Source organism: Coregonus clupeaformis, chromosome 11 (assembly GCF_020615455.1).
Source record: "Coregonus clupeaformis isolate EN_2021a chromosome 11, ASM2061545v1, whole genome shotgun sequence".
Classification (NCBI taxonomy): Eukaryota; Metazoa; Chordata; class Actinopteri; order Salmoniformes; family Salmonidae; genus Coregonus; species Coregonus clupeaformis.
In genome coordinates, this window is record NC_059202.1 from 13,828,165 (window position 1) to 13,853,980 (window position 25,816).

Genomic DNA, 25,816 nt, shown 5'->3' on the forward strand with positions numbered 1-25,816 from the left:
CTTGTATTGTATTGTGCTGGAGAGTGCTCTGCTGCATGTTCACACCAGGGCAACCACAAGGCTGAGTGCTACGCCTGTCACGAATTCAGCCGAGGCTGCCCCTCCTCCTTGCTCGGGCAGGTTTCGGCGTTCGTCGTCACCGGCTTACTAGCCACTACCGCTCCATTTATCATCACTCCATTTGTCTTGTCTTGTCAATCACACACACCTGGTACTCATTCCCTCATTAGTCTGTGTATAAGTGTTCCCTCTGCCCCCTTGTCCTTTGTGAGTGATTGTTCATTGTGAGAGTGAGTAGCTCGGTTTCTTTACTTGTATGCAGCCAAGGTTGATGTTCCCTTGTGCTAGTTTCGTTCTGTCGCTATATGCGCTACATTATTGTACACTGAATAAACTCTTGATTTCGGTGTTTACTTCATGCGCCGTCATTCACACCTCATCAAAACGCCAAGACTGGGGGTTCAATCCTCACAAGAATGTAAATACTTCTCACCAATCACAGCAGCTGAGTAACATTACAATAATCACTTGATTTATTAGAAAACAATAAGACATTGATAGCAGTGGAGGCTGGTGGGAGGAGCTATAAGAGGACTGGCTCATTGTAACGGCTGGAATGGAATCAATGGAACGGAGTCCTCCTATAGCTCCTCCCACCAGCCTCCACTGATTGCTAGAAGTTTTGCTCTTAAATCACATAGAGCAAGCCTGATCATCAACCACTGTCTGCCATAATGTTAACATATTTATCTCTGATTATTTCTTCTCACTGGCTGCTTTCCGTGAAATGGTTTTGTTTGTGTTGATATAATTATGTTGATCATTTCTGTAAATGAGAGAAAAAAGATGAATGAATGCACAATTTCATCAGGGTTTGGAAAAGAAGATCATGTTGTATTTCAGTTTTAAAGTAAGATGACATGTTTAGTCAAAAACATCAGTGTCCATGCATGCGTGTACACAGTATAGTACCCGCTCATTTTGACTTTGCTCCTGCAACCCAGTCCTCCCTCCCAGTGACTGGAGAAGGCTCCTCTCATCATCATGTCTCCACAGCTGACACAGGGCTTCCCATTGCTGTACAGCTGCAGGGATAGACAATGTCAGTTTAGAGTTGTAATCTAGCCTACTAAAGACACCAATGCAAATTAAGATGCACTACCCCATCCATCTGACAAGTTCTGCTAGAGGCCAGGCAGCTCACCTTCTCTTAATACGCCATTTAGCAGACGCTTTTATCCAAAGTGACTTACAGTCATGTGTGCATAATTTTTTTTAACGTATGGGTGATCCCAGGGATCGAACCCACTATCCTGGCGTTACAAGCACCATGCTCTACCAATTGAGCTACAGAGGACCATGTAGCTCTATACAGCGGTGTCCACATATTTGAGTATGTGAACGGAGCAGAGCTGGAGCGGAGCAAGGAGTGGAGCGTGCCCAATTTGACTGGAGCGTGGAGAGAGTTTCCCAAAGGCTGGAGCGTCGGCTTCTCGCCCACTCTAATTTTGCTCCAGCAGTCCTTTATGCAGCAGCATACAATACATTTTTGGACTCACCTTGTTCTGCTGTGCTCACTTGAACAGGAAGGTGGAGCGGCGGTCCTTCGTGGGCAAATTCTGTCATCAAACTTTGTCATCATTGTCTGGCATTCTCTGGATTTATGATGCTTTCAAGACAACTGGGAACTCTGAAAAAAACAAGGTCGAATCACATCAGTGATCTTCAGTTCGGAGCTTTAGAAAAAGGCCAGAGTTCCCGACCTGGAATTCTGAGTTGGATGACCATATTTTCCCAGTCGAAACTCGTTTTTTTCTGAGTTCCCAGTTGTCTTGAATTCACTGAAGTCTGAGATTTCCCAGTTCCGAGTTTCCAGTTGTTTTGAACGCGGCAGAAGTCATGCTGTATTGACAGCATGGCCAATGTATTCTTCCTTTTATAGTCCATGGTGTTGAATGTTTATCCTTTTATGCTTGGAAAAGAGACCCTTAAACCCAGACTTGGACCACACACCCACTCCAATGAATAGCAGTTAGCCATTGATTCCTTCCAAACCACTCATTGTTGAATTTGCGATTTCCAACTTGTTGTGTCATGTTTATGTCCAATGGTCGATGAGCACTGATACGTTTTATCTATAATTTATTTTCATATGACAAGGATTGAAAAGGATTTGCCAGTAGATTGTCGACTTGATTAATGATAATGACTGCTAGCTTGCTAGCTAAGATTTAGAAAGTATGATGTTGACATGATCAGTCCAATCAAAGCTACGGTAGATATAACGTGATTTGACGTAATTTTATCTCTGGCCAATGACCTTGAGCCTTCTTGGATGGGCACTTCTAATGTAACTCTATGGCAGCACCCAAGGGGCTTGAATTTTCGAGCTCTACCCGTAGATTTTGTGGTGATGTAGTGTCCCCATGAGTGACAGAACAGTGAGCCAATCACGGCGCAACTAGAGAACATTACCAACCCTAGGCTCCATATTTCCCGCTGCCTGCTCCACCACTACAGAAAGCAGTGAGCTAGGCTGAAACACCTGCATTTTGGAGCTGCCTTACTCAAGAAAGCAAAAAAGACACCATGTTTGTATGCGGCTTTATTAACTCAAATATATATATTTTTTTACATTGTTTGCAAACTGATAGTGACACGTATTAATGCCAAAATAACATTTAACACAGGCAAAAATATATATAAAAAATGCCCCACCTGCCCTGAATGATGGGTCGCCACTGGTGTCATTGTGTACCTGGCGCCGACGAAGATGGCAGCCTCGCGACTAGCTCTTAAGAAACTTTGCAGTATTTTGTTTTTGTATGTATTATTTTTTACATTATAAGCTCAGAAAGTGTTTTGCATCATTACATACAGCCGGGAAAAACGATTGGATATCAGAGCGGCGGTAACTCACCAGCATTACGACCAGGAATACGACTTTCCCGAAGCAGATCCTTTGTTTGCTCTCCCCAGGGCAACTGAACTGATTCCAGCGGCTGACCCAAAACATCGCCGGCGGAGGAGAGGCACTCGGAGCGGACTGCTGGTCCGACTTAGGAGGCGCGCACAACACCCACCGCTTCCAAGAATTCTACTCGCTAATCTTCAATCTTTGGTTAACAAAGTCAACGAACTACGGGCAAGGATTTCTTTCCAGAGAGACATCAAGGCCTGTAACATACTCTGTTTCACGGAAACATAGCTCTCTTCGGATATTCTGTCGAAATCGGTCCAGCCAGATGGGTTCTCAGTTCATCGCGCATACAGGAATAAATATCTCTCCGGGAAGCAGAAGGGCGAAGGTGTGTGTTTCATGATTAACGACTCATGGTGTAATTGTAGTAACATAGAGGAACTCGAGTCCTTCTGTTCACCCGACCGAGAATTTCTCACAATCAAATGCCGACCGTATTATCTCCCAAGAGAATTCTCTTCGGTTATAGTCACGGCCGTGTATATCCCCCCTCAAGCCGATACCACGACGGCCCTCAAAGAACTTCACTGGACCTTATGCAAACTGGAAACCACATATCCTGAGGATGCATTTATTGTAGCCGGGGATTTTAACAAAGCAAATTTGAGGACTAGGCTGCCGAAGTTCTATCAACATATCGACTGTTGTACTCACGCTGCTAAAATCCTCGACCATTGCTATTCAAACTTCCGGGATGGTTATAAGGCCCTCCTCTGCCCTCCTTTCGGAAAATCTGACCAAGACTCCATTTTGCTTCTCCCTTCCTATAGGCAGAAACTCAAACAGGAAGTACCCGTGCTAAGGACGATTCAACGCTGGTCTGACCAATCGGAATCCACGGTTCAAGATTGTTTTGATCACGCGGACTGGGATATGTTCCGGGTAGCTTCGTGGACATATTCAATCTCTCCCTTTCCCGGGCTGCTGTTCCCACATGCTTCAAGAAGGCCACCATTGTTCCTGTACCCAAGAAAGCAAAGGTAACTGAACTAAATGACTATCGCCCTGTAGCACTCACCTCTGTCATCATGAAGTGCTTTGAGAGACTAGTCAAGGATCATATCACCTCTACCTTACCTGTCACCCTAGACCCACTTCAATTTGCTTACCGCCCCAATAGATCCACAGACGATGCAATTGCCATCACACTGCACACTGCCCTATCCCATCTGGACAAGAGGAATACCTATGTAAGAATGCTGTTCATTGACTATAGCTCAGCATTCAACACCATAGTACCCTCCAAGCTCATCATTAAGCTTGAGGCCCTGGGTCTGAACCCCGCCCTGTGCAACTGGGTCCTGGACTTCCTGACGGGCCGCCCCCAGGTGGTGAAGGTAGGAAACAACATCTCCACTTCACTGATCCTCAACACTGGGGCCCCACAAGGGTGCGTGCTCAGCCCCCTCCTGTACTCCCTGTTCACCCATGACTGTGTGGGCAAGCACGCCTCCAACTCAATCATCAAGTTTGCAGACGACACAACAGTAGTAGGCTTGATTACCAACAATGACAAGACCGCCTAGAGGGAGGAGGTGAGGGCTCTGGGAGTGTGGTGCCAGGAAAATAACCTCTCACTCAACATCAACAAAACAAAGGAGATGATCGTGGACTTCAGGAAACAGCAGAGGGTGCACCCACCTATCCACATCGACGGGACCGCAGTGGAGAAGGTGGAAAGCTTCAAGTTCCTTGGCGTACACATCACCGACAAACTGAAATGGTTCACCCACACAGACAGTGAGGTGAAGAAGGCGCAACAGAGCCTCTTCAACCTCAGGAGGCTGAAGAAATGTGGCTTATCACCTAAAACCCTCACAAACTTTTACAGATGCACAATTGAGAGCATCCTGTCGGGCTGTATCACCGCCTGGTACGGCAACTGCACCGCCCACAACCGCAGGGCTCTCCAGAGGGTGGTGTGGTCTGCCAAACGCATTATCAGGGGCAAACTAATAATAAATAAACTAGAATAAAAAACTGCTTCTATCTCAAGGCCATCAGACTGTTAAATAGCCATCACTAGCACATTAGAGGCTGCTGCTGCCTTTTGAAATCACTGGCCACTTTAAGAAATGGAACACTAGTCACTTTAATAATGTTTACATATCTTGCACAACTCATCTCATATGTATATACTGCATTCTATTCTATAATATTATTCTGTATCTTAGTCCATGCCGCTCTGTCATTGCTTGTCCATATATGTATATATTCTTAAATCCCATTCCTTACTTTTTTGTGTGTATTGGGTATATGTTGTGTAATTGTTAGATATTACTGCACTGTCGGAGCTAGAAGCACAAGCATTTCGCTACACCCGCTATAACATCTGCTAAACACGTGCATGTGACAAATAAAATTTGATTTGATTTGATTTGTAGCAACAACAAAAAATCTGATCTCTTAAAAGTTTCATTTCATTTTCTTACTGTTATCTATACTATAGGTCATCATTGATTTTGGCCCAATAGGCCTGGCATATTACCTATTTCAAGGAGCTTTCCGTTTTGATAGGGTTATTTTACCTAAAATCCTTTAGGCCTACCTACAGAAAAAAAGAGAAAAAAAACGACGCATCCCTGCCCAGCCTGGCAAGAGTGGCACGAAGGGAGTTTAGCATCCCCAGTGGCTCTGCAAGCACTAAGAGGGTTTTCTCCGCTGCTGGCCTGAAGTCACAGACTCTGGCCAAACTCATGTTTCTAAAAATGAATTAAAAGGCACTAACCCTAATAAGGCATTTTTCTTTTAATTTGTATTTAATTCTAATTAAGTCACAGCCTACAGTGCATTCGAAAAGTATTCAGACCCCTTCCCTTTTTCCACATTTTGTTATGTTACAGCCTTATTCTAAAATTGATTAAATAAAACAATGTCCTCATCAATGTACACACAGTACCCCATAATGACAAAGCGAAAACAGGTTTTTAGAAATGTTTGCTAATTTATTAAACATGAACAACAGAAATATCTTATTTACATAAGTCTTCAGACGGTTTGCTATAAGACTCGAAATTGAGCTCAGGTGCATCCTGTTTCCATTGATCATCCTTGATGCTTCTACAACTTGATTGGAGTCCACCTGTGGTAAATTCAATTGATTGGACATGATTTGGAAAGGCACACACCTGTCTACATAAGGTCCCACAGTTGACAGTACATGTCAGAGCAAAAACCAAGCCAATGGGTAGAAGGAATTGTCAGTAGAGCTCCGGGACAGGATTGTGTTGCAGCATTGAAGGTCCCCAAGAACACAGTGACCTCCATAATTCTTAAATGGAAGAAGTTTGGAACCACCAAGACTCTTCCTAGAGCTGGCTGCCCGGCCAAACTGAGCAATCGGGGGAGAAGGGCCTTGGTCAGGGAGGTGACCAAGAACCCGATGTTCACTCTGACAGAGCTCCAGAGTTCCTCTGTGGAGATGGGAGAACCTTCCAGAAGGACAACCATCTCTGCAGCAATCCATCAATCAGGCCTTTATGGTAAAGTGGCCAGACAGAAGCCACTCCTCAGTAAAAGGCACATGACAGCCCACTTGGAATTTGCCAAAAGGCACCTAAAGGACTCTCAGACCATGAGAAACAAGATTCTCTGGTCTGATGAAACCAAGATTGAACTCTTTGGCTAGAATGCCAAGCGTCACGTATGGAGGAAACCTGGCACCATCCCTACGGTGAAGCATGGTGGTGGCAGCATCATGCTGTTGGGATGTTTTTCAGCAGCAGGGACTGGCAGACTAGTCAGGATCGAGGGAAAGATGAACGGAGCAAAGGACAGAGATCCTTGATGAAAACCTGCTACAGAGCGCTCAGGACCTCAGACTGGGGTGAAGGTTCACCTTCTAACAGGACAACAACCCTACGCGCACAGCCAAGACAACGCAGGAGTGTCTTCGGGACAAGTCTCTGAATGTCCTTGAGTGGCCCAGCCAGAGCCCGGACTTGAAAATAGCTGTGAAGAGACACTCCCCATCCAACCTGACAGAGCTTGAGAGGATCTGCCGAGAAGAATGGGAGAAACTTCCCAAATGCTGGTGTGTCAAGCTTGTAGCGTCATACCCAAGAAGACTCTAGGCTGTAATCGCTGCCAAAGGTGCTTCAACAAAGTACTGAGTAAAGGGTCTGAATACTTATGTAAATGTGATATTTCAACTAAAACTGTTTTTGCTTTGTCATTATGGGGTATTGTGTGTAGATTGATGAGGGGGAAAAAAGTATTTAATCAATTTTAGAATAAGGCTGTAACGTAACAAAATGTGGAAAAAGTCATGGGGTCTGAATACTTTCCGAATGCACTGTGTATTTACAAATTATAGATTTGGGTAAGGGTAAGCATCTATTTCATATGGACACAAAGAAACTCTGAGTAAATGAATTCATTTGGTGGGTGTCTGTTTCTCTGTTGATAGAGTCTGTTGTGGGTTCTTTAGTGTTTTCGTCGTAGCGGTGCTGTCCCTGCTGGTGACTTGGCTCGTTGTGGACAAGCAAGCAAGCAACCAGAGCAGCTTCTCATTTGGAGGGGTCTGCATGTTCATTCTAGACATTTTCATCTTCTCAGCCCACAGGCAGTGATGCCAACTTAGCAATTTTGTTGCTAGATTTAGCAACTTTTCAGACTAACCTGCAGGGACGGCCTGTTCAATAGGGCGATATGGGCGACGCACTGCCAAACGGGAAAAGGAAGGGATTTTTTTTCTAATCAATTATATCACGGCAACAGTAGTTATCAGTGTTGTAATCTGATCTGACTGCCACTAAATGTCAAATCAGGCTAAAGTCGTGCTTCAAATGGCCCCTGCCCGTTTTTTGGGGCGATTTCAGTCAGGTTGAAAATCGCCCAGAAGTCTCTCATAGCCTGTCATGTAAAATCTATTTTTTTCAAATTTCAAAGCTTTCAATACATTCTCTATGGGTGTCTGTGGGCTTGCACTTACGCGCTTTCGTCATACGTGACGTAACCATGAACGTAACTAAGAAAATAGCGGCTAGCAGCGTCTCTGTTGCGACCTGCAGTGTGGCGTTATCTTATGTTTTTAATTTGTACACTTAGTGGCGTTATTTTATGTTTTTAATTTGTAGACTTAGTTTACAAACATTCTGCCAACCATGGATTTCCAGTGGTGGGTTTTGGACTGATCTTGTTGATCGTGTACATACCCACTACGAACGGACTAAATAATGAAAACGCTGCTGGCAGCGGAATCCCAATACAGCTGGGAGACTTGGCTGGATGACAGAGTCCCGGACAGAGAAGTGGAGCCGGCCGGCTTCACCCTGGTCAGAGCGGACCGCGATCCTGGTAAGAGAGCGACTCTGTACCCCCGACATTGAACTGCTTTCTGTGTCACTGCGACCTTACTATCTGCCCCGTGAGTTCCCCCAATTGTTTGTTACCGTTGTGTACTGTTGATAATCACAAGTTTACTGGAGAACTGAGACCAAGTAGAGACTTTGGACAGGGTGGATATGGTATAATAAAGGCAGTTTATTCAGAGGTAAAGATATCTGGAATCGCGTGCACGGACTCGTTCGTCAAACTCTTAGGGAGCTATCTGAAGAGAGCCCCGAAAACATTGTGTGCAGACATTTTATACAATAAATGATGTAGGTTGAATCTAGTAGTTCTGATCTTCTGATTGGTCCTGATGAGTTGGGCGAGGTCCCCTCCACTGTTGCATTGGCTCTGAGTCGGGTTCTCTGTCTTCAAATGTTCAGCCTAAAGAGAGGGGATTTTTGTGTGTGTGTGTGTGTGTGTTTAACAGTGATGATGTGTGTGTGTGTGTGTGTTATCAGTGATGATGTGTGTGTGTGTGTGTGTGTGTGTGTCCTCAGAGCAAGAACTCGTGAGTTGGAAGAACTGAGAGACCTATGGCGTGGGTGTTGTCCTTGGCCACCTGCTGACAAGGCTGACAAGATAGGACTCTTTTGTCCATTGTTATAGGATAGGAACAGCATTGATTGAAAACAAACGCCCAACACAAAATGGGTCATGCACAAGATTTTAGTCAGACCAAGCTATAACATTATATATTTACTACGACAGTACATTCAACCAAAAGCTAATATAACAAAGGCATCAGAGATTATTTATAATCTGTCACAGAAACTGGAATCCATCTCCCCAGATCAGTCAATAAATGCTTCTGGTATTGACTTATATGCTGCCCCTGTCTTCATGTTGTTGCTGGACATATCTTTTTTAAAATGTGTGTAGGTCACCTAAATCATCAGAAAAATTGCCCCTCCTGAGAATTTTTTCAGGAGCCGCCACTGCTAACCTGGCAACCTTTTATTCAAACAGCACCTAGCAAAAAATTTTGCTACATAAAAAAAAAATGTGGGAACTTTTAGCAACTTTGGAAAAGTGACTCAAATGATAAAATGCACGGATTTTCCCTCTAAATGACACAAAACGATTTTCTCTGTCACACACTCAGTCACAACACACGTGCCTGGCTGCAAAAGTGCATTGTGAGTGATGTCAGCAGCAGGCGCTCAGCTTGTGCACAGGCAGCAGCAGGCCAGTCAAGCAGCACAACAACCTGGAGAGAGCTGGAGAGAGATGCCTAGCGCACACATCATTATTTGAGTTAAGTTGCTTGTTCAATAAGATAGCATATATACCTTGTTATTAGCTTGTACCTATAATTGTTGATCAGTTAGGTAGCATGTTAACTAACTACCAATACACTGCTTAAAACTGTAATTGTTCAGAATGTGTAGGTTTATTAGTTAATAAGAAAATAAATCAAATGGGTAATTGTTCAATAATTCAATGTGTTGTGTTTAAAAATAAAAATATCTGATCATATAAAATGTGTTGTGTTTATATTACTTTTACAAATAAAAATGTGACAATAAACAAACAAATCTAAACAAACAAATGTCAAATCATATTTGTCGCCGAGATGGCCAGTCAATTTGAGTAACGTTATTGTGTATTCTACGTAATGATGCGGTTTTACATTATTACGTAATGACGTCATCATGCAATGACATCACAACGTAATTTAGCAACAAATCGACCTGCCTCTAGAAACTTCCCCTGAAAATTAGTTGACAACACTGCCCACAGGTCAGTGGTAAGCATAACATCACAGTAAATTGCTCTCTTCCATCACAGGGTGAGAGTGGCCAGGCAAAATACATGTCTACCTGTACTAACGATGTGCTATCCAGTTCACTTTAATTCTGAAATAACTTCATATTTCTGAATTAGTCAGATAACGTTATTAGTTTAGAAAGACTAGAAATTGGCATGGGAGCTAATGTTAACTAGCTAGCATGCTACCAGCTAGTTATAGCTAGCTAGCTGTTTATCAAAGGTAGATAACTGGTTAATTTGACCAAAGAAATCGACTAAACTATTTCTCAATGTTTGTCAAAATTACTTTAGCTGGCTAATTAATTTTAGTCCACACATCATGTTGCCATCTCTGTAGAACCTGGTGAACAACATGGGGGGATCAATTGGCCATGCTTTTTTATCCTACCAGATCCGCGATGAGAAGGTTCTAGCTAGTGTATGTATCCCTCTGGCCTTCGACTCTTGTTGGATGTAGTTGTCCAGTTTATCAGGTCCCAGGCTCCCATGACTTCTGATTATTTAAGTTCGCTTTTTGCTTTAGCGCCATCTGTACCTCATTGGGGCAGTTCCCCCTCATAACAAATAGCTGGCAAAGCAATCCAAGCAATGTTCGCATGGCCTATGGCCCTATGCGCTCACGGAGGCAGAGCTGCCTGGCAGTCACTGACGGGCAAAGTAGAAAGTAACTGAACAGCTTGTTTTGAAGGATATATTTTTGAAACAGGAGAATGTACACATTTACCACACTTTTATGAGCATTTAAAACACAATCCATGAATTATATAATATACAGTGCATTCGGAAAGTATTCAGACCCCTGCCCTTTTTCCAAATTTTGTTACGTTCCAGCCTTATTCTAAAATGGATTAAATAAATGTTTTTCCTCATCAATCTACACACAATACCCAATAATGACAAAGTGAAAACAGGTTTTTAGAAATGTTTGCTAATTTATTAAAAACATTGATCATCCTTGAGATGTTTCTACAACTTGATTGGAGTCCACCTGTGGCAAATTCAATTGATTGGCCATGATTTGGAAAGGCACACACCTGTCTATATAAGGTCCCACAGTTGACCGCATGTCAAAGCGAAAACCAAGCCATGAGGTCGAAGGAATTGTGTTGAGGCACAGATCTGGGGAAGGGTGTCAAAAGATTTCTGCAGCATTGAGGGTCCACAAGAATTGTCAGTAGAGCTCCGGGACAGGATTGTGTTGCAGCATTGAAGGTCCCCAAGAACACAGTGACCTCCATAATTCTTAAATGGAAGAAGTTTGGAACCACCAAGACTCTTCCTAGAGCTGGCTGCCCGGCCAAACTGAGCAATCGGGGGAGAAGGGCCTTGGTCAGGGAGGTGACCAAGAACCCGATGTTCACTCTGACAGAGCTCCAGAGTTCCTCTGTGGAGATGGGATAACCTTCAGGAAGGACAACATCTCTGCAGCACTCCACCAATCAGGCCTTTATGGTAGAGTGGCCAGACGGAAGCCACTCCTCAGTAAAAGGCACATGACAGCCGACTTGGAGTTTGCCAAAAGGCACCTAATGGACTCTCAGAACATGAGAAACAAGATTCTCTGGTCTGATGTAAATCAAATCAAATCAAATTTTATTAGCCACATGCGCCGAATACAACAGGTGTAGACATTACAGTGAAATGCTTACTTACAATGCAGTTCAAGAAATAATTTGCAAATAATTAAAGAGCAGCAGTAAAATAAAATAACTGTAGGGAGGTTATATACAGGGGGTACCGGTACAGAGTCAATGTGCGGGGGTACCGGTTAGTCGAGGTAATTGAGGTAATATGTACATGTGGGTAGAGTTAAAGTGACTATGCATAATTAATAAAAAGAGTAGCAGCAGTGTAAAAGAGGGGGTTGGGGGTGGGGTGGGGTGGGATGGGGTGGGGGGGGTAGAAATGCAAATAGTCCGGATAGCCATGATTAGCTGTTCAGGAGTCTTATGGCTTGGGGGTAGAAGCTGTTAAGAAGCCTTTTGGACCTAGACTTGGCGCTCCGGTACCGCTTGCCGTGCGGTAGCAGAGAGAACAGTCTATGACTAGGGTGGCTGGAGTCTTTGATCATTTTTAGAGCCTTCCTCTGACACCGCCTGGTATAGAGGTCCTGGATGGCAGGAAGCTTGGCCCCAGTGATGTACTGGGCCGTACGCACTACCCTCTGTAGTGCCTTGCGGTCGGAGGCCGAGCAGTTGCCATACCAGGCGGTGATGCAACCTTTGTCGTGCCCTCTTCACGACTGTCTTGGTATGTTTGGACCATGATAGTTTGTTGGTGATGTGGACACCAAGGAACTTGAAGCTCTCAACCTGTTCCACTACAGCCCCGTCGATGAGAATGGGGGAGTGCTCAGTCCTCTATTTTGTCCTGTAGTCCACAATCATCTCCTTTGTCTTGATCACGTTGAGGGAGAGATTGTTATCCTGGCACCACACAGGCAGGTCTCTGACCTCCTCCCTATAGGCTGTCTCATCACTATCTGTGATCAGGCCTACCACTGTTGTGTTGTCGGCAAACTTAATGATGATGTTGGAGTCGTGCCTGGCCATGCAGTCATGGGTGAACAGGGAGTACAGGAGAGGACTGAGCACGCACCCCTGAGGGGCCCCCGTGTTGAGGATCAGCGTGGCAAATGTGTTGTTACCTACCCTTACCACCTGGGGGCGGCCCGTCAGGAAGTCCAGGATCCAGATGCAGAGGGACGTGTTTAGTCCCAGGGTCCTTAGCTTAGTGATGAGCTTTGAGGGCACTATGGTGTTGAACGCTGAGCTGTAGTCAATAAATAGCATTCTCACGTAGCTGTTCCTCTTGTCCAGGTGGGAAAGGGCAGTTTGGAGTGCAATGGAGATTGCATCATCTGTGGATCTGTTGGGGCGGTATGCAAATTGGAGTGGGTCTAGGGTTTCTGGGATAATGGTGTTGATGTGAGCCATGACCAGCCTTTCAAAGCACTTCATGGCTACAGATGTGAGTGCTATGGGTCAGTAGTCATTTAGGCAGGTTATCTTAGTGTTCTTTGGCACAGGGACTATGGTGGTCTGCTTGAAACATGTTGGTATTACAGACTCAATCAGGGACATGTTGAAAATGTCAGTGAAGACACTTGCCAGTTGGTCAGCGCATGCTCGGAGTACACGTCCTAGTAATCCGTCTGGCCCTGCGGCCCTGGTGAATGGTGACCTACTTAAAAGTCTTACTCACATCGGCTACAGAGAGCTTGATCACATAGTCATCCAGAACAGCTGATACTCTCATGCATGCTTTAGTGTTGCTTGCCTCGAAGCGAGCATAGAAGTGATTTAGCTCATCTGGTAGGCTTGTGTCTCTGGGCAGCTCGTGCCTGTGCTTCCCTTTGTAGTCTGTAATAGTTTTCAAGCCCTGCCACATCCAACGAGCGTCTGAGCCGGTGTAGTACGATTCAATCTTAGTCCTGTATTGACTCTTTGCCTGTTTGATGGTTCGTCGGAGGGCATAGCGAGATTTCTCATAAGCGTCCGGGTTAGAGTCCTGCTCCTTGAAAGTGGCTGCTCTACCCTTTAGCTCAGTACGGATGTTGCCTGTAATCCATGGCTTCTGGTTGGGGTATGTACGTACGGTCACTGTGGGGACGATGTCATCGATGCACTTATTAATGAAGCCAGTGACTGATGTGGTGTACTCCTCAATGCTATCGGAAGAATCCCGGAACATATTCCAGTCTGTGCTAGCAAAACAGTCCTGTAGCTTAGCATCTGCGTCATCTGACCACTTCCTTATTAACCGAGTCACTGGTGCTTCCTGCTTTAGTTTTTGCTTATAAGCAGGAGTCAGGAGGATAGAGTCAGATTTGCCAAATGGAGGGCAAGGGAGAGCTTTGTACGGGTCTCTGTGTGTGGAGTAAAGGTGGTCTATAGTTTTTTTCCCTCTTGGTGCACATTTAACATGCTGGTAGAAATGAGGTAGAACAGATTTAAGTTTCACTGCAGTAAAGTCCCCGGCCACTAGGAGCGCTACCTCTGGATGAGCGTTTTCTTGTTTACTTATGGCCTTATACAGCTCATTGAGTGCAATCTTAGTTCCTACATCGGTTTGTGGTAGTAAATAGACAGCTACGAAAAATATAGATGAAAACTCTCTTGGTAAATAGTGTGGTCTACAGCTTATCATGAGATACTCTACCTCAGACATGCAAAACATTGAGACTTCCTTAGTATTAGATTTTATGCACCAGCTGTTGTTTACAAATATACACAGACCGCCACCCCTTGTCTTACCGGAGTCAGCCATTCTATCCTGCCGATGTAGCGTATATCCCGCCAGCTGTATGTTATACATGTCGTCGTTTAGCCAAGACTTGGTGAAACATAAGATATTAGAGTTTTTAATGTCCCGTTGGTAGGATAACCGTAATCTTAGATTGTGTAATTTATTTTCAAATGATTGAACATTGGCTAATAGGTTTGATGGGAGAGGCAGTTTACTCGCTCACCGTCGGATCCTTATAAGGCACCCCGACCTACGTCCACGATATCTCAGTTCCTTTCTCATGCGAATTACTGGGATTTGGGCCTTGTCGGGTGTCTGTAGGATATCCTTCGTGTCTGACTCGTTTAAGAAAAATCTTTGTCCAATACGAGGTGAGTAATCGCTGTCCTGATATCCAGAAGCTCTTTTTGGCCATAAGAGACGGTGGCAGAAACATTATGTACAGAATAAATTACAAACAACGCGAAAAAACACACATAATAGTACAACTGGTTAGAGGGCTGTAAAACGGCTGCCTTCTTCTTCGGCGCCATTCTCTCTCTGTAACCAAGATTGAACTATTTGGCTTGAATGCCAAGCGTCACGTCTGGAGGAAACCTGGCACCATCCCTACGGTGAAGCATGGTGGTGGCATCATTGTGCTGTGGGAATGTTTTTCAGCGGCAGGTACTGGGAGACTAGTCAGGATCGAGTGAAAGATGAACGGCGCAACTTACAGAGAGATCCTTGATGATGATCAAAGGTTCACCTTCCAACAGGACAACGACCCTAAGCACACAGCCAAGACAACGCAGAAGTGGCTTTGGGACAACGCAGAAGTCTCTGAATGTCCTTGAGTGGCCCAGCCAGAGCCCGGATTTGAAGCTGATCGAACATCTCTGGAGAGACCTGAAAATAGCTGGCAGCGACGCTCCCCATCCAACCTGACAGAGCTTGAGAGGATCTGAAGAAAATAATGGGAGACACTCCCCAAATACAGGTGTGCCAAAATGTGGGTCTGAATACTTATGTAAATGTGAGGTTTCAGTTTTATATTTTTATTAATTTGCTAACATTTCTAAATACCTGTTTTTGCTTTGTCATTATAGGGTATTGTATGTAGATTGATGAGGGGGAAAAAATAAATAATCAATTTTAGAATAAAGCTGTAAAAGTCAAGGGGTCTGAATACTTTCCGAATGCACTGTATATATATATATATGTATATATATATACATTTACATTTTTACATTTTAGTCATTTAGCAGACGCTCTTATCCAGAGCGACTTACAGTTAGTGAATACCTATTTTTTTTATACTGGCCCCCCGTGGGAATCGAACCCACAACCCTGGCGTTGCAAACGCCATGCTCTATCAACTGAGCTATATCCCTGCCGGCCATTCCCTCCCCTACCCTGGACGACGCTGGGCCAATTGTGCGCCGCCCATGAGTCTCCCGGTCGCGGCCGGCGGCGACAGAGCCTGGATTCGAACCAGGATCTCTAGTGGCACAGTTAGCACTGCGATGCAGTGCCTTAGACCACTGCGCCACTCAGGAGTACTGAGTGTATATATATATATATATTTTGTTATACAAATATTATAAAAAAATAAAGTACAATCACAAGTGGGGCACCACCCCTAAGGCCCGCTGCTGATAATCAGTAGAATTCTGTGTTTTCACATGCAAAAGTGTTTGCTTTTGATAAAAACACTTTATCTGCCTTCCCAATGAAAACTAGTTTGTTTCTGGAAGATGCACCATGATGCATTGTTGACAACATGACCGAGCGGCGCAGATTAATTTTCGATTTGAGAAGGGCGCTCCTCACTGCTTTTACCTTCTCACGTCACGAGCCATAGACTGGTGCCCCGCGGCTCAGCATAATCGAATCCTCCCATTGCTTTGATTGTTTTGCCAGCTATTTGCTATGAGGGTGAACTGCCCCAATGAAATCGCAGGACTTCATAGCATAAATTATAACAGCATAAAGTAAATGGACCATCCTGGGGGGCTCAAATGTGTGTCCATTCAGTCAGAACTTCTGGGTCTGCTCTAGTCTCCACCCAATGAGTCTCTCGCGCCCGTTCTTACTATACCTCAGTGCTCGCGCCAGATGGCTTACTTCCGCAGGTGAGACTAGAGCTGTGTTCGAATACTCATACTAATCGCACTAACCATACCATTTGTGACGTAAATGGAGTATGTCGTATGCTTATGAGTCATAGTATGAATATAGTTAGTATGCCAAAAGTTCCTTGATGTCGTACTACATTCGCCAAAATTCGAAGTATAGAAGCAGTGGACACTATTTCCGTGCTTTTAAAAGTTGTGAAGCCAAGCCCATTTTCTGGATTATTGTTTTATGGGCCCTAAAAGCAGGGAAATAGTGAAAGTTGCACTGCTGATATTAACTATATGCTATCTAACTAACTACCCAACGTTTATTGACTTCATTATTCACGTCATTCTTAGCTAAGTGGTATAGTCGTTGTGCGTTCTCAATGGACATTGTTAATGAAGTCATAAGATGTCTAGCTAGTAATTTGTCATGCTAACAAGCTAGCAAGAAGTTGCATATCAACAGCAACAACTTCCGGTAGACAGGCAAAGCGCTAGTACACTCAACTGAAAAAATACAGTTCGTTTATAGTATACTAAAATGAACTAATAGTAAATAGTATGTAGTATATACTCATTAAGTATGTAGTATACAGTATGTTAGTATGGGTATTCAAACACAGCTTAGATCTGCTCTATCAGGTACTTTTGCCGCTAAAGCAAAAAGCTAATTGTAATGAAATTGTAAATAAATAATCATAACAGTCATGGGAGCCTGGGACCTGATAAACCAGACAACTACTTCCAAACTAATATCTGACTAACTCTGAAATATTAAGTTATTTCAGAATAAAAGTTAACTGGCTAGCGCATCGTGCTTTGTGACATTATGTAGGCTAGATATCCTGGTGCACTCATTCTTTTGTGAGCTGGCTGCTCGTTCTAAATAGTATAATCTAATCTATTCAAAATAGGCAGCATGAGCAGCAGTGGTCATTCAATTTTTGACATGCAAAAGTGAAATACGTGTATTTATGCTGTTGTTCAAATGCACAGATCACTTTATATACTGAACAAAAATATAATCGCAACATGCAACAATTTAAAATATTTTACTGAGTTACAGTTCATATAAGGAAATCAGTCAATTACAATAAATTCATTAGGACCTAATCTATGGATTTCACATGGCTGGGATTACAGATATGCATCTGTTGGTCACAGATACCTTAAAAAAATGGTAGGGGCATAGATCAGAAAACCAGTCAGTATTTGGTGTGACCACCATTTGCCTCATGCAGCGCGACACATCTCCTTCGCAGAGAGTTGATCAGGCCGTTGATTGTGGCCTGCGGAATGTTGTCCCACTCATCTTCAATGGCTATGCGAAGTTGCTGGATGTTGGCGGGAACTGGAACACGCTGTCGTACACATCGATCCAGAGCATCCCAAACATGCTCAATGGGTGACATATCTGGTGAGTGTGCAGTCCATGGAAGAACTGGGACATTTTCAGCTTGCAGGAATTGTGTACAGATCCTTGCAACATGAGGCCATGCATTATCATGCTGAAACATGAGGTGATGGCGGCGGATGAATGGCACAACAATGGGCCTCAGGATCTCGTCACGGTAACTCTGTGGATTCAAATTGCCATCGATAAAATGCAATTGTGTTCGTTGTCCGTAGCTTTTGCCTGCCCATACCATAACCTTGCCGCCACCATGGGGCATTCTAATCACAACGTTGACATTAGCAAACTGCTCACCCACACGACGCCATACCATACACATTGTCTGCAGTTGTGAGGCCGGTTGTACGTACTGCCAAATTCTCTAAAACGACATTGGAGGTGTTTTATGGTAGATAAATGAACATTCAATTCTCTGGCAACAGCTCTGGTGGACATTCCTGCAGTCAGCATGCCAAAAACTTGAGACATCTATGACATTGTGTTGTATGACAATACTGCACATTTTAGTGGCCTTTTATTGTCCCCAGCACAAGTTGCACCAGTGTAATGATCATGCTGTTTAATCAGCTTCTTGATATGCCACACCTGTCAGGTGGATGGTGTTAGGCCTACTGCTGCTAGGTAGCTCTCTCTCTGCTCTCCCCCTCCCCTCTGTCTGTCCTTGATTGCAGGAGTGAAGTCTGGTGTGCGGGAGTCAGGGTTCCAGCTGCAGCTCATTCACCATAATCACCTCAGCCTTTAAGACCCGGTCAAACTTTCCACTCATCGTCAGATCATAGTCAAGACAACCATGTTAGTCTCGCTGCCGACTCAACCTGTCTGTTTTCGCTCTTGTGTTTTTTGGACTGTTTATTTACTTTTTCTCCTGTGCCACAGATATTTGGAACCTGACTCCTGCCTCCGCTTCACTCCTGCCACCACCATCCTGCTCTCCACTATCGGGCCTCTCCTTTGGACTCACCACGGACACTAGGACATTACGGTACCACACCTGCCCTGACCTGGATCTGTACCCTCCCTGTAACCTGGACTTGCTCTTCCCCATTTATTGGAAACCTGGACTATTGAACATTATAATAAACCTGTTAAAACTTCTCTGGCTTGGTGTACTTGTCTGCATTTGGGTTCTATCCAGTTAAATCATAACAGTATGATCTGACCAACATGAACCCAGCAGACAGTAGCTCGGATACCACCCCAGAGTGCACTCAAATTTGGACTGCCATAGCCAATCAGGGCATTCTACTTGGCCAACATGATACCCTGTTTAAGACGATTGCTGAGGACAGTCAGGTGCTGCTTAATCAGGTTCAATTACTCACCAATCAAGTGTCTGCCCTTACTACCCCTTCAGCCCAGATCAGAGAGCCTTTTGTTCCTGCTCCAGAGCGCTATGACGGGAACATGGGAACCTGTGGCGATTTTTTGACTCAATGCTCGTTAGTGTTTGAACAACAGCCCCTCACCTACGCCTCAGAAAGAGCCCGTATTGCCTACCTTATCAACTCTACTAGCGGTTCCGCTCGTGCCTGGGGATCCGCGGTCTGGGAGAGTCAGTCGGACATTTGCAACGCTTTACGTTGCCTTCACCACTGAGATGAGGAAGGTTTTTGACCACCCCGTACGAGGCAAGGAGGCTGCGAACGGTTGTTTTCTCTTCGGCAGGGGGCTCGCAGTGTGGCGGAGATGGCAGTGGAGTTTCGGACTTTAGCAGCAGTGAGTGGTTGGAATGACGAGGCATTACAAGGGGTGTTCATCAATGCTTTGTCTGAGACTTTAAAAGATGAATTGGTGTCATATGATGAATCGCCTACGCTGGATAATCTTATTTCACTCACTATCAGGTTGGATAATCGGATTCGGGAGCGCCGCCGGGAGAGGAGTGTTAGTTCCAAGCAACCTGTCTGTCATCAACAAACTCCTCCCTGCATCGTCCCTACGGAGAGAGCCGTGTCTTCCCGAGTCGATACGAGGAGCACTGAACCCGAAGCCATGGAGGTGGGTCGGCACGGTTGTCCTCAGAGGAGCGTGCACGTCGTATTCAGGCTCGGGTCTGCCTGTATTGTGGAGAAGCTGGTCATTTCGTTCCTTCCTGCCCAGTTCGTCCGGGGAAAAGGGCCGGCTCATCATTTATGGGAGAAGTTTTGGTGAGCCGAGCAGCGGATTCTTCCTCTTCTCCCCGCATTCTGCTTCAGGCATCCCTCCAGTGGCTGTCCCAGAATTTCTCTGTTAGTGCGCTGATTGACTCTGGTGCCGACGAAAGCTTTTGGATAGAGAGTGGGCTCAACAAATGGATTTGGAGACTGTTCCTATGGACTGTCCGCTGCAGGCTAAGGGTCTAAATGGACAATTGTTGACCCGCATTACCCATCAGACTGTTCCTGTTTGTCTTAGAGTGTCGGGGAAATCATCAGGAGAACATTCAATTCCATATTATCGACTGCCCACAGACTCCCCTGGTCCTTGGTATCCCCTGGCTCATAAAACACAATCCACACATTGATTGGGTGACAGGTAGCATTGTTTCATGGAGCACATTTTGTCATGTGAATTGTTTGTGTTCTGCTCAGACTCCTGCCAGTACTGTGCCTCAACCTCCACTGGAGTCCATGGATCTTTCTGCTGTTCCTGACGTGTATCATGACCTGGCATCCGTTTTCTGCAAACACAGAGCTACTTCTCTTCCTCCTCACCGGCCTTACGACTGCGCCATTGACCTCCAGCCAGGAGCCCCGCTCCCCAGCAGTCGCCTGTACAATCTCTCCCGGCCGGAGACGGAGGCTATGGAGAACTACATTCGGGACTCCTTGGCGGCAGGTATTATGCGTCCTTCCTCGTCACCTGTAGGAGCGGGATTCTTTTTGTTGCTAAGAAGGATAAGACCCTCAGACCCTGTATTGATTACCGTGGACTTAACAACATCACCATTAAGAACAAGTATTCTCTGCCTTTGATTAATTCTGCTTTTCCCCTCCTTCATGGTGCTACCATCTTTACGAAACTGGATCTACGAAATGCGTATCACCTGGTGCGCATTCGTAAAGGGTGATGAATGGAAGACTGCCTTCAACACACCCTTGGGACATTTTGAGTATCGGGTTATGCCTTTTGGGTTGTCTAATGCCCCTGCTGTTTTTCAGGCACTAGTCAATGATGTCCTTCGGGACATGTTGAATCGGTTTGTTTTTGTCTATCTGGATGATATCTTGATTTTCTCTGAGTCCTCCCAGGAACATGAACTGCATGTGCGCCAGGTGTTGCAAAGGTTGTTGGAGAACAAACTGTTTGTGAAGATGGAGAAATGTGAATTTCATGTGTCTGAGACCTCTTTTGGGTTACATCATAGCTCAGGGGGAGCTGCGGATGGACCCAGCTAAGATCTCTGCTGTCACGGACTGGCCAGCTCCCTCTACCCGCAAACAACTTCAACGATTCCTGGGGTTTGCGAACTTCTATAGGAGGTTCATCAAGGACTACAGCCGCATTGCGGCGCCACTCACCGCTCTCACCTCCATCTCACGACCGTTCGCTTGGAATGAAGGGGCCGAATCAGCGTTCGAAGAACTGAAACATCGCTTCGCCTCGGCTCCCATTCTGATGCAGCCGGACCCCGACCGCCAGTTTGTCGTGGAGGTGGATGCATCCGACACTGGGGTAGGTGCAGTGTTGTCACAACGTTCTCCTGAAGATAACAAACTGCATCCCTGTGCTTTTCTCTCAAGGAAACTTTCTCAGGCAGAGAGGAATTATGATGTTGGAAATCGTGAACTGCTCGCCGTTAAGCTGGCTCTCGAGGAGTGGCGACATTGGTTGGAGGGGGCGGAACAACCCTTCATCGTTTGGACGGATCATAAGAATCTGGCTTACCTCCAGTCAGCGAAGCAGCTCAACCCCCGTCAAGCCAGGTGGGCACTATTTTTTGGGAGATTCAATTTTTCTCTGTCTTACCGTCCTGGGTCGCAACGTCAAGCCTGACGCCCTGTCTCGTGTTCATTCGGCTGTTGATACTGGTAGTAACCCTGAACCCATTTTGCCTCCTACCTGCAGTATTGCAGTCATCACATGTGACATCGAGGGGATTGTTAGACAGGCTCAACATCATCAAGCTGACCCTGGGAGGGGTCCTCCTAACCGGATGTTTGTCCCTGAGTCTGCTCGCTCCCAGGTACTTCAGTGGGCTCACTCGTCTCCCCTTACCTGTCACCCTGGAGTTTCGCGGACCCTTGACTTTGTGCGACGGAAGTTCTGGTGGGCCACGATGGAGGCGGACACTCGAGCCTTCATTGCTGCTTGTACGGTATGTGCACGAAGTAAAAACTCCACCCAGGCCAGCGCTGGTCATCTACGACCTCTACCTATACCCAGCCGGCCCTGGTCGCATATCGCTATGGATTTTGTCACTGGACTTCCCCCTCATCTGGTAAGACTGTCATTCTTACGGTGATTGATCGTTTTTCTAAGTTCGCTCATTTTTTGGCCCTACCTAAACTGCCCACTGCCAGAGAGACGGCTGATATTTTGGTTGAACATGTGTTCCGCTCTCATGGTCTACCCACGGATATTGTCTCTGACAGGGGTCCCCAGTTTGTCTCCCAGGTGTGGAAAGCTTTCTGTAAAGCTTTGGGCATTACATCCAGCCTGTCCTCTGGATATCACCCCCAGACCAACGGGCAAGCCGAGAGAGCGAACCAGGAGATGGAGACCGCACTTCGCTGTGTCACTGGGTCTAACCCTGGGTCATGGAGCTCCATGCTCCCCTGGGTGGAATATGCTCATAACACCTTGACTAACGCTTCCTCTGGTTTGTCTCCTTTTCTGTGTGCTCTGGGTTATCAACCTCCCCTGTTCCCTTCCCAAGAGAGGGAACTTGCGGTACCCCTCGGTGCAGTCCCACATGCGCCGCTGCTGCAAGGTCTGGAGGAAGGCCAGGGTAGCTCTGTCCCGAGCTTCGGCGTACATGCAGAGGCAAGCCAACCGTCACCGGTCCCAGGCTCCCGGTTACTCTCCTGGTCAAGAGGTATGGCTGAAGTCACGGGACCTTCCATTGAAGGTGGAGTCGAAGAAGATGGCGCCTCGTTTTATAGGACCGTTCAAGATACTGTCTATTGTTAACCCCCTGCGCGGTTAAGCTACAGCTTCCTGCCTCCCTACGGGTTCATTCCACCTTTCATGTTTCCCAGATTAAGCCTGTGTCGGTTAGCCCTTTGTGCCCGCCCTCTCGTCCCCCCTCCTCCGCCCAAGATCGTGGGTGGGGGTCCGGTCTACACTGTCCGGCGACTTCTGGATGTTCGCCGCCGGGGTCGTGGTTTCCAGTACCTGGTGGATTGGGAGGGTTATGGTCCTGAGGAACGTTCCTGGGTGCCCAGGAGCTTCATTGTGGATCCTGCTCTGGTTCGTGAGTTTCATAGGTTACATCCTGATAAACCCTGTCGGCCGCCAGGTGGCGTCCGTAGAGGGGGGGTACTGTTAGGCCTACTGCTGCTAGGTAGCTCTCTCTCTGCTCTCCCCTCCCCTCTGTCTGTCCTTGATTGCAGGAGTGAAGTCTGGTGTGCGGGAGTCAGGGTTCCAGCTGCAGCTCATTCACCATAATCACCTCAGCCTTTAAGACCCGGTCAAACTTTCCACTCATCGTCAGATCATAGTCAAGACAACCATGTTAGTCTCGCTGCCGACTCAACCTGTCTGTTTTCGCTCTTGTGTTTTTTGGACTGTTTATTTACTTTTTCTCCTGTGCCACAGATATTTGGAACCTGACTCCTGCCTCCGCTTCACTCCTGCCACCACCATCCTGCTCTCCACTATCGGGCCTCTCCTTTGGACTCACCACGGACACTAGGACATTACGGTACCACACCTGCCCTGACCTGGATCTGTACCCTCCCTGTAACCTGGACTTGCTCTTCCCCATTTATTGGAAACCTGGACTATTGAACATTATAATAAACCTGTTAAAACTTCTCTGGCTTGGTGTACTTGTCTGCATTTGGGTTCTATCCAGTTAAATCATAACAGATGGATTATCTTGGCAAAGGCTTCCCCTCCAGGACCAAGGTGATCTGAGAATGGTGTAGGCTAGAGTAACAGGATGCCATAATACATTTCTTCTATATTCTTCTGACCTTATTAATTAATGTAGTGTGATCCATTTACATTTACATTTACATTTACGTCATTTAGCAGACACTCTTATCCAGAGCGACTTACAAATTGGTGCATTCACCTTATGATAGCCAGTGGGACAACCACTTTACAATTATTATTATTTATTTATTTTCATTTTTTTGTGTTTTTACAATTTTTGTATATATATTTTTTTATTGAATCAGCAAGGCAAACAAAAGCTTAAAAATGATGGTTTGCTGCCATCCTCTAGGGCAAATGCCTGTCTAGTTGTATATTTTGACAATGTATTACTACTAAGGACCATTACTTTTGCTCTAATTCTAACCATTACTATATCTAATTCATTTTGAAAATGTTCAAACATTGCACTTGTGTAAAAGTTTAGTACATTTTAATACAATTGATGTTTCACAATGACAAATTAATAAAAACAAAGACATATGTTATTCTAATGAACAATGCACAGTAAACAATAAAAAGTAAGCATGAACGTAATAATAATTATAGTGAATTTTCCTATTTACATATTTCCAGTGAATAAAACACTTTTTTTCTCAGTTATCTTCCCTGCCAGGATGGCAGTCCCAAAAATTCTGTCCCAGTGGCTGAAAAAAGGTGCATAGTTACTGTTGGGCTTCTGGTGGTGCATGTCATGCACGGGTGCTCCTCCTAACAGACCAAATGTTACCAGGTGGTTAAGATCCCATGGCAGGTCATAGCCTATGTGGTCCTCCACTGACATCCAGATACTAAAGATGGTGACGCACCAGATGGTAAAAGGGTGGCATTTCAACAGGATGGGGTCCAGGTTGCTACAGAATCCCACTGTTATCAGTTCTGGAATGCTGATTTGCTGGGTGGACCAGGAGAAGGGTGCCATGTATTCATGGTGGATGGCATGGATCCACCGATACAGTTGTGGATGCTTGTGGTGCACGAAGTGCCACATAAAGTACTGGGTGTCAAAAAGAAGAAGGGCAGCCAGTCCATCAATGAGCACCTCTACCACAGTTGGAGCACTGGTAGGCAGCACCGCTGAAGGCATAAAGCAGGTCTGAATCAGCACAGCAGGCAGAACAAAGATCAAGTGGTTATATACAGCCCTTCCGAAGCTCTTTGCCATCATCCTAATGGTTGTACGTCTCTCTTGCTGGATCTTGTAGTGGTGAATGGAGGGGAACTAATCTCACAGGAGGTCTAGTACAGCAAAGGGGAGACTGGAGAAGCAGAGTATGACAGGGAAGCAGGGAGAGGAGATGAGGGAGTAGTGGTTGAAAAGGAAATAGTCCCATAGAGGCTGCAAAAGCCTGTCTGAGGATCTGGAAAAGGTATGAAGCTGCAAAGTAAACTGAACCTTGGTGATGTTCAACATCCTGGTGACTCTGGATGCCTGTGGTTGTAATGTGCAGAGAAGAAGACATTCTCCCTTTATATAGTGCTTAGCTAAGGACATTGCTCTCACGTCAATGAGACAGCAGATTGTTCCCTAACAAGATCCAATTTCAACAATAAGTCATTTTCCGGAAGATTAACAAAATCCACCAGAACACACAAAGATTTCAACACTGAACAGTTTAAGTTGGTGCCTGGGTCGTTCCACCAATTGAGTACCTTTTGGGTAGTGTAACTTAAATATATATATTTCACCTAATTTTAACATTCTGTCATAAAGAACAAATGTTCAAATTAATAAAAAAACACATTTTCCCATCTCAAGAGGTTAAATAAATAAAAAGACTATAGTAAGTGTCAAATAAAGTAACAAGCTTGACAACTTAATCTTAAATCAGCCATAAATCCCCTTGTGACAGGGGAAATGGAAGTTTATTGTGTGCAACAAGGAGG

The 25,816-nt window shown here is 45.3% G+C and overlaps 1 protein-coding gene across 1 annotated transcript; it reads right to left on the minus strand.

The window, feature by feature from the left end:
- Positions 1–24,491: 24,491 nt before the first annotated feature.
- LOC121577453 (cholesterol 25-hydroxylase-like protein 1, member 1) lies at positions 24,492–25,343 on the minus strand. The gene is given in 1 exon segment (XM_041891207.1): positions 24,492–25,343. A coding segment is annotated over 1 exon segment (852 nt).
- Between the last annotated feature and the right edge of the window lie 473 nt (positions 25,344–25,816).